A 12,747-nucleotide genomic window follows, 5' to 3' on the forward strand; every position below is an offset into this window, starting at 1 on the left:
TCAGTATTACTGAAATATTTCAGTATCAATATGCATCAAAAAAATCTATATTTTTGACAACACTATGATGCAGATGCTGGGCCACAGGAACAGCTCTAGTGTGCTGAATGACATGAGAAACAGAACATGCAAAGCACACACTCCTTACATGCTCTGACTTGTCGTAGTACGCTCCCACAATACACTGCAGTACTAAACCATCAGTTTTCTGTCTGTCACTTTCTAAACATTAGAAACTGATATGTTATGTTATGTCATAATTGAACTGATTTGTTATATGTATATTTCTATGCCGTTTAAAATTATATTTCATTATTTCATATTTCATCGGAATATAAGTCACAGTACATTTCAGATGATAAACAAAACTTGATTTTTATTATGGAAAAAATGGAACATATTTTCGAGTTTACGGGAACTTCTGACTCTGAGCCACCAATACTGAGTCACAAATACAAACGCGTAAGCTGTAGTTGTAGATGTGTATGTGTATGTGACCGTTGCAAATCATTTGAACTTTGTGTAGACACAGTGGGAGCCACGCAGATGCATGTGAACACTGAATTCTGTTCACTTCTGTGTCTATTTGTGCCTGAAATGTGCCTGAATTTGTGCAAAATTATGTCAAAATTCATGTATCCTTGTAAACACGGTTGCTTATGGCTTAGGTGAAGGTAAACAATTGAGAAAGAAAATGGACATGTAACAGTATATTGGTTCACAGCAGTTTAATGTTCCTATGGTTCAGTTGGAAGATGTCGCCAGTGCTGCCTTGAGCGAGATCTGACTCGGCACAGCGTCGCGTCTCTGCGTCTGTTCTGTGCAGCGAGCGGCAGAGAAGCACCGCATTCATTTGGCCGTCGCGACTGTTTGGAATTATAAATATGAGCATAGTTCGTCTGTTAATATTATGCACTTTTTTGTTTTAGTTTACTCAGACGCAGGCAGTGCGCTGCATGAGACAAAAAAGTAATATAGCCAAAACCACCGCATAGCCGCTCTTTAGTATAACGTTAGATGCATGTTTATTTTATCAGACGATGTCGCGATTATAAATGAGAATGACTCCTGGTTAACATGTATTAATGGGTCGTGTTTAGTCACTATTTAGTGTGGAATTTTTCTACAATATTCGTAAAACGATCGTCATATCACTTACATAGGCTATACAGAAACTTAAGAGGTCCTCATGGCAACCCGTCAAAATAAAAGTTCGGTTTATCTACTACTGTATGTTTTAATTTTAATGGTAAACCCATTTGTTTGCCAAAAAAATGAGTTTAACTCTCATTTGATTAAAAGATAACTGAAATTAATGTTTTATGGCTTCATTTGCACTGCACTGTAAATTAAAACTAATCGAAATTACTGTCACATAGGCCAAGATTAAGATACTGTCACACAGGCCAAGATTAGGGCGACATTTCATTAGGCTATTGAACCAAGTGTGCCTATAACAGGCTTATAGTTATAGTGTTATAGTTTAATTAAAATAGTTGCAGTCTTCTTCACAACTTCTACAATGGATCTATGAAGACAATTAAATTACTTACACTTATTATATTATAATTATGAGAGGTTATGCTATTACACATACATTTCTAACATGTAAATTATTTAAGCTAAATAATTACATTATCCCAAGCTGTTTATCTGTAGTACTGTATTCATAGGCTTAATCATGAAGCATGCAGTGGCCCCACTTTTAACTCTCTCTTTATATTACCCTTATTGTAGATGGATGCATGGAGGATGACAAGAGTAAGAAGTGCAATCAACACCAGGGAAGGCAGTTTTTGTCAGAGCCCTTGTTATTCTTAATTTTGACATTAATTTTCATTTTTACATCAGACATAATATATCGGTAAAAAATATCGGTTATCGGTCCACTTGGTCTGTAATAATCGGTATCGGCCCTGAAAAACACATATCGGTCGACCCCTAGTTATTTTACATTTGATTATTAAATTTTTCTACCTGTTAGACTTACCTGAAAAATATAAAGCACTGTTTCATTTGTATCTTTGTTCTATTATATTTATCTATGCTTGTAATTTGTTTATTTCCTATGCTGATTTACTCACCTACAAAATGACCCCAATCACTGATTTTGAAAAAAAAAATTCCCCATATAGAGCTATTCAAGTCATCTGGTAATTTTTTTTTTTTTTTCATATCGCAATATATATCGCAGAAAAACAAAATATCGCAATGTGAGTTTTTTCCAATATCATGCAGCCCTAACGATTACTATATCATGCTAATTCAACACTAAAACAGCCATGCTCTGACGTGTAAACTAGGGATGTAACGATTAAACGTGAGCCGGTTGAAAATCGATTCAAATATGTGACGATTCAAATCGGTTGAGATGCGAAACAAATCGCGATTCAATTAGGGTAGTTTATATGAATGCATGTCTGAGGGGAACTTACTGTCTTTAGAAAAGTTTAGATGGTATTTTTCTTCGCATCTTGCCTCTGTATAATGCATATTAAAGTTCATAAGTGCAGCGCTGCTTTGTTTACAGCGGAAACCAAGGAAACGCTTAAAGCGCCACCTGCTGGCAGAGAGTGAATCTGCGTCTCATTCAGCTCGTCCGCTGTTTCTATGTATAATTTCACAAAACTGAAGTCATACCATTCTGTTTTTGCTTCAAATTTCGAAATTATACGGTCTAATTTAGGTTAAAAACTGCTCCTGCTGCATGTATGCAGCATCTTTGTTTGGATCATGATTAAAATGCAGTGGTTGCCTCTAATTTTAAATGGAAAGAGCACAGACAAAGCCTTATTTAGTTTTTATGAAGAGATTTCTTTTATTTATGTTACTTATTTATTTGATTTGGGGGTTGTTTTAAAATTTCAGTTTAGTTGTTATTTACATTTACATTATATTTACATTTTGTTATTTAGCAGACGCTTTTATCTAAAGTGACTTACAAATGAGGACAATAGAAGCAATCAAAACCAACAAAAGAGCAATAATATGCAAGTGCTATATTAGTATATTATTATAGTGTTATATTTCAATTTCACAAAGAAACGTGCAGCATTTTGTCCAAGCAATAATAAAAGAACATATTTAATTTATAATTTGTCTTAAATCTCATTTTCTTAAAAAAAATCATGAATCGTGAATCGAATCGTGAAATCAAAATCGCAAATCGAATCGAATCGTGAGTTGAGTGAATCGTTACATCCCTAGTGTAAATGATGCAGTCCTCTGCCATTGCTCATTGTTAACTTCTCTATGAATGATGGTGATATTTCAGTTAAAGCCTAAATGACAGACACACAGCGGGTCACTCATCTTCATGCTGCAGCATCACAGATGTATTTACACAAGAGTTACAGTGTTTAATGCACCTCCGATTTCATTGACACAGAATCTGCAGCACAACAGTTGGCTTAGTACTGATTAGAGAGTCAGTGAATCTGTTTTAATCTCTCACTCATCACATCGCACTAAGAAATGCCGTTTCTCAAAATAAGTCTTCGCATATTGAGACGACCTGATGCTTCTTTACTGATCTGCAGAACATCATCTGAATATTCACCATTCAAAAGTTTTTGAAAGAAGTCTCTTCTGCTCACTAAGGCTGCATTTATTTGATCAAAAATACAGTAAAAACTGTAAAATATTATTAGAATTTAAATTAACGCTTTTCTGTGTAAATATATTGTAAAAAGTAATTTATTTCTGTGATTGAAACTGAATTTTCAGTATCATTACTCCAGTCTTCAGTGTCACATGATCCTTCAGAAATCATTCTGATATGTTGATTTGCTGCTCAAGCAACATCTCCGAGTATTATCAAAGCTGAAAACAGTTGTGCTGTTTTTGTTGTTTTTGTGGAAAACACTTTATTTTTCATGATTTTTGATGAACAAAGTTCAAAAGAACAGCATTTATCTGAAATGGGGATCTTTTGTAACATTGTCTTTACAGTATTTGCCGAAATAAAAGTATTTATGTATATTATAAAGTACGTATTTAGTTTATTCTGTGCAAAGCCAAACTATAACTTTAATGTAATAACATTTTGGGGGGGTTTTTGGAGTTTGATTATTCTAGGTAGTTTCTATGAGGTAGTTAATGGGAAACTGGTGAACGGTTCATAAGGTCTCCATGATGTATCAAAAAGTTCTGTAAAAAGAGCGGCTCACATTCCCAGCATGCCTCGAGATCAAAACAATGCAAAACTAACATTTCAGGTTTGACCTCATTCTCTGTCCTCTTATGTTGGTTTTGTCTTTTATCAGCACAGCTTATGGACATACATGACCTACTGGCATTGTAGTTCAACATGGAGTCAGTTTACAGCCTCAGTCTGACATATGACACAGCTTTTGCCATTTCATAATCACACTAAGCTGTATCGTGATTTTGGTTTTATTTTGATTATTCATCCGGCCCTATTGTACACTCCGTTTGGACATCAGGAAAAACTGTGCTTTTAAACACATTGTGCAAACATAAATTTACATCTGCATCCTAACTCAAGCTACTACTACTATCAACTTAAGCTACGGTCAAATGTGCATTTCTAAGAGACAAAAAAAAAATTAATATTATTAATATTGCAGACTGCACTGCAAACTGTGCTGAAGATATGAGTCGTCAAAGTCAAGCAACACATACCTGTTTCATGATTTGTTGAGAAGAAATTAATTTCTCTATTAAAGATATTCATTTTGTTAAGATATTTATTTGGTTTTCTAGTTGCTTGTGCTCTCTTAAGCCTAATGGACAAACCAGTAATTTTCAAACCAGTGAAAATTCTGTCATTAATTACTCAACCTCATGTCGTTTCAAACCTGTAAGACCTTTGTTCATCTTCAGAACACAAATTAAGATATTTTTGATGAAGTTTGAGAGCTCTCTGATCCTCCCATAGACAGAAAAGATCCTAACACAATCAAGGCTCAGAAACGTAGCAAGGAGATCATTAAAATAATCCATGTGACTGTAAATTTACAAAGCTACGAGATTACTTTTTGTGCGCAAAGAAAACAAAACTAACGACTTTATTCAACAATTAGTCTCCTCCACGTCACTCTATAGCGCCATTTTGGAGAGTATAACATACGTAAACAACATATGCAACGTATGTATGCGGATGCATTGTTTACGTTCAGATCAAAGCGTAAACAGCGTATCCACGTACGGTGCTGCTGACACAGAACAGCATACATTGTTTACATATGTGACGCTCTCCAAAATGGCACTATAGGGTGACGTGGAGGAGACGAATAGCTCTCAAAATGCATCAAAAATATCTTAAAATATCTTTGGAATGACATGAGGGTGAGTAATTAATGACAGAATTTTCATTTTTGGATGAACTATCCCTTTAAGTAAAAAATTCTAATTTAGTTTTAGCCTTCTGACAGCTCTTGAGCTTCAAACATGCTCAATATGAGAAATCTCTATTAGCCCACAGAGTCACATGACAAGCAGCTGAATGAGTTTGACTCATGGCTCTTCAGTCACGTCAGTAAGTGATTCAGTGTTTTCTTATGCTAAAAGGCCCGAAATACACACACACACTGTGTGGATCAACAACAGCCTAGCTAGCACACAACAACCTGCTTGCTTATGATATAACGGACAAATTAATGGCTAAAATGGTAATAAAAATTTGCACTCAATTCACAGGTGCATTTATTGAATATTTGTTAGTTACTCTATTAAAAGGCTGGAGAAAGTGTCAGTATAAGAAACGTCACATTCGGTGTCAATGTACAACAGTCCTGAAATTCAGCACTGGATAATGGACATTAATCACTTCGTTTAATGGATGGGTGACAATTAGTAAATTAATAAATCAAATCGTTATCTTTCCGTCATACTGCATGGCTCACCAGCTGAACGGTGAATTATTTTATTTCCAACATGTTTGTAAATTCAAATAATTTGTTTCTTTTACAAAAAACTGAAAATGATCTATATTGCAACTACATAAATTTGATAAAAAATATCCTTAATGGTGTTTTCAAGGCCATCACTAGTCATTTTTGTAATTTCAACCGAACCTCATCTGTGTTAACCAGCTACATATCATGCTCTTGGTGACATATCAGCAGGATTTGCAACGACAGAATACGACAGAAAACCAAAGGCTTGCATTTGCAATGCACTAAAAGAGGTTTTTAGTGGGAAAAAAAAGGGCATCTGGCCCAAAACTGTGCCACCCTTGTTGTCGAGTTTGATAAAGCAGGTCACTTCCGTGCCATTTTTGGGAAGCGAGTTTAAGAAACCGAGAGAAGCTGGTTTAGGGCTGGTCATCTGTGCTTCATTGAGAGCTTTATGCTGCACTCAAGTCTTTCTCCAGAACAGCGAGTGTGTGTTTACAGGTAGTGAGCAGCGCTGTGGATGTGTGCGCTTTATTTCCGATTGTCTGAGTGCAGTGAAAGCTGCTGATCAGACTCACAAACTCAAACTGCACCAGCTCTCATTGCTCTGAAACTAAGTTTCCAGATGGGTGTGTCGAGTATTACGTAAGAGCAAAACAAATATTCCTTGTCTCAATTTCCATAGCATTACGCGCCCGCCTCGTCCCTCAGGCTGCTTTGCCTGATGGGAGTTTGATGGTGTGCTCAGATGTGCTAAAGACTCAAAACGCACGTTGTGGCACAAATAAAATTCTCAAAATCCAGCAGCCTATTGCACAAAACCCTTTACGGTCAGGAAATCCTTAGCGATAATTTACTCATAAGTGCTGTCTTAGCTTAAGGGTTTTTGTGCAGATATTTAGACTCAACAGAGGACCTGTAAAGTTATTGTGAGTGTGCATTTGAACTGATTTTTGCTTGTGAAATTTTATTAGCGTGGATGGTTCACATGGAGTCGCTCCATTCAGTTTAAAGCACGTTTGTGTTTACGTTTAGCAGGCTCTTGTGTTTGTCCACATGTGCTGGACAGCATTTCTCAATAACACTTTTACACGTGTAAAATGTTTTTTAATTCATATATACAGTATATAAAAAAAATTAAAATTACTGAGTGCACCTTTAACTGCCACAAAATAGTTCATAACTTTGTATTACAACATTTTGTCTTGTTTCTTTTGACTTGTGAGACTGAGGTATGTTCATAATTATAACGGTGATAAAGTATACAATTGTACTCTTAGATGCCATTTAATTAATTGGTCTGGTTGACACTTTTTTCCATTAAAATTTTTCCGTACTCTGTTTTTAAATAGTATTAATTAAAAAGCATGTCTAATTAAATAAAATCATAACACTTAACACAATTTAGCAATTTATTAAAAAGTTTAACAAAAATAATTTTCTTACTTTTTTTAACGAAATGAGATTTAAAACAAATCATAAATGAAAAAGTGTTAAAAAAAAAACTTTTATTATTTCTCAGACAAAATGCTGCAAATTTCTTTGTGGAATTGAAATATCTTTTATGTCAAATAATAAAAAAAAAAACAACAGTGAAATTTTAAAACAAATCCCAAATCAATTAAATAAATTAATTAATTAATAATACAAACAAAAGGCAGAAAGGGCATTTGAAGCAAAAACAAAATAGTCTGACTTTAGTGTTGTGAAACTATACTACATAAAACTTCTGAACGAAACAAAACAAGCAGATGGACTGAATGAGACGCAAACTCACTCTCTGACAGCAGGTGGCGCTTACGAAACAGCAGAAATACAGCATTTCCTTGGTTATCGCTGTAAACAAAGCAGGGCTGCGCTTATAAACGCTAATTTCATATGTATTATACAGCGGTAAAACGAAATTATCATTATGCATCATTACATTACTATTACTTATTTATTTTTGCTCAGATTCTGTTTTATTGTTCTCAAAGCCCAAACTGAGACTCCGCGGTATACAGTAAATTCCAGTTTTATGACTGGATTCCGTCCGCATTTTTCACGTTATCATGCGATCAAAGGGCCTTAAAATGATTTCTTAGCCTGCTTTGAGAGACTGAACACTGTCAGTTTGTCCTCTGGCGCTCGGCGGGACGCACAGAAACCCCTTCAGCACATTATTCATTCTGTTTGAGCGGCCCACACCCGCGGAGCTCCTGACCTCACCAAACCGGCACATGCTTTATTTTTAATTGCAGCGGTGCAGAACATCACCCAATCGATCTGATCTTCTGTGTTCATAGCTGCAGATCCTGCTGAAGGCTTATCAGACACTTCTGCTTTACTAGGTCAGCCTTCGGGGGTCTTAACCAGTTCTGCATCCAAGTGTCGATTCACAAAAATGTTGGAACATTTTATGAAAGTAAATTTAAGGCTTTTTAAACACCTTTTAAGACCAAGACATTTAACTGAAGTGAACACGATACGTCAATAGTCTCTAAATGGACATGTCTAGAGAGTACACGATGAGTGGCAACACTTCGAAGTTTGAAAATACAACTTCCAACAGATCTCATTACTTTTTAATACGCTTTAGGCTTGAATATCTCTGATCCCAACAACTAGAATATGGAAATAACTTTTGCTCTGCAAAAATGTGCTGTTTTTCATCAGCATTTGTGTCTTGTTTTCAATGCAAATGTCTAAAGAAGTCAGAAGTCGTCTTGGAGGATATTAATTTGTTGCAGTGCATGCAACATTTAATGCCATGACTTAATGAATTGCTCTGATTGAAGACCTTTTAAGGCCTGGATTTGTGGAAGGGCAAAATTAAGACTTTTTTTAGGACCCACAGAAACCCTGTCTTCATTTTGGCACGGCAAGTCAACATCTCAATTATTAGCTGGTTGAAAATAAATCTTATTGTTGCGCTCTGTGATAAAACAAACCTTTGCACTTTGAACTGATATTTGAGCTGTCTTAAGCCAAACTTACAACATGCTTTTAATACCATGACCCTGATTTACTCTGTAAATCAAAAACTGCTATTGTTGTCTTCTTAAAAGCCACCAAAGTCTAAACTAGTCTGTGTAGTGTTGCTCAGCTGTTTTCTTCAGCTTTGATCCAGATGTGTGAATCACCTCACAGTGTACACACTACAAAGAGGTCATGGCAGCACTGTCATTCAGTCTGGCCCGCCAATTCCAGCATATAAGACTATCTGAGTAGGTTTGTTTAGACCGTGAGGCCCAGAAATGCTAGTCGATATCAAGTCAGTCAGCTCGCTAGGATTTGAGACACAGCCCGCGGCTGCACCGCTGGAATGCAGTAAAGTTTCATTGATTTCTGTCATTAATAAATGACTTGAGACATGAAACACGAAGCTTCTTTCAAATGTTCACACTTTGAGCTAATGTTTACTGATCAATAACTGCAGTTGTACTTTACTTCACTGAGAGTCAAGTCTGTGGACAGCTGAACATCTGTCATTGTACTAACGTTACATAAATAACCTCATAAAGAATAAAAAACATCACTTAGAGACCCCAAACAAATCAATATAACAGCTAACATACAGTCCAATATATAAGTTCAAACACCGAGCACGAGCGGTTCATTAATCTTTTTGAATGAGTCCTGAATCGAAACTAATACGCTTCATTGTGCTGATATTTCAGTTTAGCTCGAGTTATTTACATTCTAAAGTTGTTCTTTTAGTCATATCTGTAGTGATAAAGTATTTGTGTGGGTGTTTTTACCTCAGCAGTTCGTCGCGTCGGATGAGTTTTCAGCGCTTTCTTCAGCGATAAATCCACTGAGGAATTCATATTAAACTCTCTGATTCCCGGATATAAAAACTTCATATATTCACGTGTGTCGATACAATAAAGTTAAATATAAAAGTTAAATGAAATAAAATTAACAATGTCATCTTGAAGAGTCCGGGAAATCTGGCATTGATTTGAGTTAGCTTCGGTTAGCATGTGGAGTGGAGTGAAGTCCCTGGTGAAAGTGCTGTTGAAGGGAAGCGCGAATCAGAACCAGAGAAAGTTGACCAAAAATAATCCTTCATTCCTGGGATACTTCTCCATTCGTGACTGTAAAACATTATAAATAATCGGAGGTTCATAAGATCCTCCGAGCAGAAGCGTACACCGGCAACAGCCCATGACTGCAGTTCAGCCCCGAGCCGCCTCAACAACATTCACATGACGAGCTGCTGCTGCTGCTACTGGAGACCAGTGCGTGCTAAACTACACTGATACTAAACTACACTGATACTAAACTACACTGATCAGACAGATGTGAGACCAGTGCGTACTAAACTACACTGATACTAAACTACACTGATACTAAACTACACTGATCAGACAGATGTGAGACCAGTGCGTACTAAACTACACTGATACTAAACTACACTGATACTAAACTACACTGATCAGACAGATGTGAGACCAGTGCGTACTAAACTACACTGATACTAAACTACACTGATACTAAACTACACTGATCAGACAGATGTGAGACCAGTGCGTGCTAAACTACACTGATACTAAACTACACTGATACTAAACTACACTGATCAGACAGATGTGAGACCAGTGCGTACTAAACTACACTGATACTAAACTACACTGATCAGACAGATGTGAGACCAGTGCGCTAAACTACACTGATACTAAACTACACTGATACTAAACTACACTGATCAGACAGATGTGAGACCAGTGCGCTAAACTACACTGATACTAAACTACACTGATCAGACAGATGTGAGACCAGTGCGTGCTAAACTACACTGATATTAAACTACACTGATCAGACAGATGTGAGACCAGTGCGTAAACTACACTGATACTAAACTACACTGATCAGACAGATGTGAGACCAGTGCGTGCTAAACTACACTGATACTAAACTACACTGATACTAAACTACACTGATCAGACAGATGTGAGACCAGTGCGTACTAAACTACACTGATACTAAACTACACTGATCAGACAGATGTGAGACCAGTGCGTGCTAAACTACACTGATACTAAACTACACTGATCAGACAGATGTTAGACCAGTGCGTACTAAACTACACTGATACTAAACTACACTGATCAGACAGATGTGAGACCAGTGCGTACTAAACTACACTGATACTAAACTACACTGATCAGACAGATGTGAGACCAGTGCGTACTAAACTACACTGATACTAAACTACACTGATCAGACAGATGTTAGACCAGTGCGTACTAAACTACACTGATACTAAACTACACTGATCAGACAGATGTGAGACCAGTGCGTGCTAAACTACACTGATACTAAACTACACAGATCAGACAGATGTGAGACCAGTGCGTACTAAACTACACTGATATTAAACTACACTGATCAGACAGATGTGAGACCAGTGCGTACTAAACTACACTGATACTAAACTACACTGATCAGACAGATGTGAGACCAGTGCGTGCTAAACTACACTGATACTAAACTACACTGATACTAAACTACACTGATCAGACAGATGTGAGACCAGTGCGTACTAAACTACACTGATACTAAACTACACTGATCAGACAGATGTGAGACCAGTGCGTACTAAACTACACTGATTACTGAGGGACTTGAGACCAGTGCGTACTAAACTACACTGATTACTGAGGGACTTGAGACCAGTGCGTACTAAACTACACTGATTACTGAGGGACGTGAGACCAGTGCGTACGAAACTACACTGATCAGTGAGGGACTTGAGACCAGTGCGTACTAAACTACACTGATCAGACAGATGTGAGACCAGTGCGTACTAAACTACACTGATACTAAACTACACTGATCAGACAGATGTGAGACCAGTGCGTACTAAACTACACTGATACTAAACTACACTGATCAGACAGATGTGAGACCAGTGCGTACTAAACTACACTGATCAGACAGATGTTAGACCAGTGCGTACTAAACTACACTGATTACCGAGGGACTTGAGACCAGTGCGTACTAAACTACACTGATCAGACAGATGTTAGACCAGTGCGTACTAAACTACACTGATCATTGAGGGAAGTGAGACCAGTGCTTACTAAACTACACTGATCAGTGAGGGACGTGAGACCAGTGCGTACTAAACTACACTGATTACTGAGGGACGTGAGACCAGTGCGTACTAAACTACACTGATCAGTGAGGGACGTGAGACCAGTGCGTACTAAACTACACTGATCAGTGAGGGACGTGAGACCAGTGCGTGCTAAACTACACTGATCAGACAGATGTGAGACCAATGCGTACAGATGTGAGACCAGTGCGTGCTAAACTACACTGATTAATGAGGGACGTGAGACCAATAATTACTATACTGATCAGATGGACACAAAACCAGTGCATACTAAACTATCCTGATCACTAAAGGATGAGAGACAAGTGCATTCTAAACTACACTGATTACTGAGGGACGTGAGACCAGTGCGTACTAAACTATGCTGATCACTGAAGGACGCAAGACCAGTGCGTACTACACTATGCTAATCTTTAAAGGACATGAGATCAGTGTGCACTAAACTACAATGATCACTTAGAAATCAGTGCATACTAAACTACACTGATCACTGAGCGATGTGAAACCGGGAGGTATTTCAGAAGGCATGTTTTAGCAACTTACTCTGTAAGTTCACGTATAAGAAAACCTCAACTTTCAGTTCCAAAAACTGAGCTTATGTTCAGGTTATGTACAGTACTTAGCCATTTCAACTTACACTCTGAACGTAACGTGCACATTTCATCATTTATCATTTTAAAGCTTCTATAACAATGTCTATTTCACTTTAACCACTTAACCACAAAAAGAAGTGTGGAAGAATGTTGTACACTTCATGCACTCAACAGTCACAGCTTTCTTTACAGA

General features: G+C 37.2%; 1 protein-coding gene across 8 annotated transcripts in view; it reads right to left on the reverse strand.

Annotated features, from left to right (window-relative positions):
- rapgef6 (Rap guanine nucleotide exchange factor (GEF) 6) overlaps positions 1–10,084 on the reverse strand; it is a 101,744-nt gene extending 91,660 nt beyond the window's left edge. For 2 of the 8 annotated variants that reach the window (XM_058757663.1, XM_058757666.1), the window contains exon 1: positions 9,599–10,068. In XM_058757663.1, the coding sequence (XP_058613646.1) occupies positions 9,599–9,703 (105 nt within the window). In that variant the 5' untranslated portion in view covers positions 9,704–10,068. Of the gene's footprint in view, positions 1–9,598 lie in introns of all 8 variants that reach the window. The other 6 variants (XM_058757667.1, XM_058757661.1, XM_058757662.1 and 3 more) reach the window with 6 other exon arrangements.
- Between the last annotated feature and the right edge of the window lie 2,663 nt (positions 10,085–12,747).

Source organism: Onychostoma macrolepis, chromosome 21, assembly GCF_012432095.1.
Source record: "Onychostoma macrolepis isolate SWU-2019 chromosome 21, ASM1243209v1, whole genome shotgun sequence".
In the NCBI taxonomy this organism is placed as follows: domain Eukaryota; kingdom Metazoa; phylum Chordata; class Actinopteri; order Cypriniformes; family Cyprinidae; genus Onychostoma; species Onychostoma macrolepis.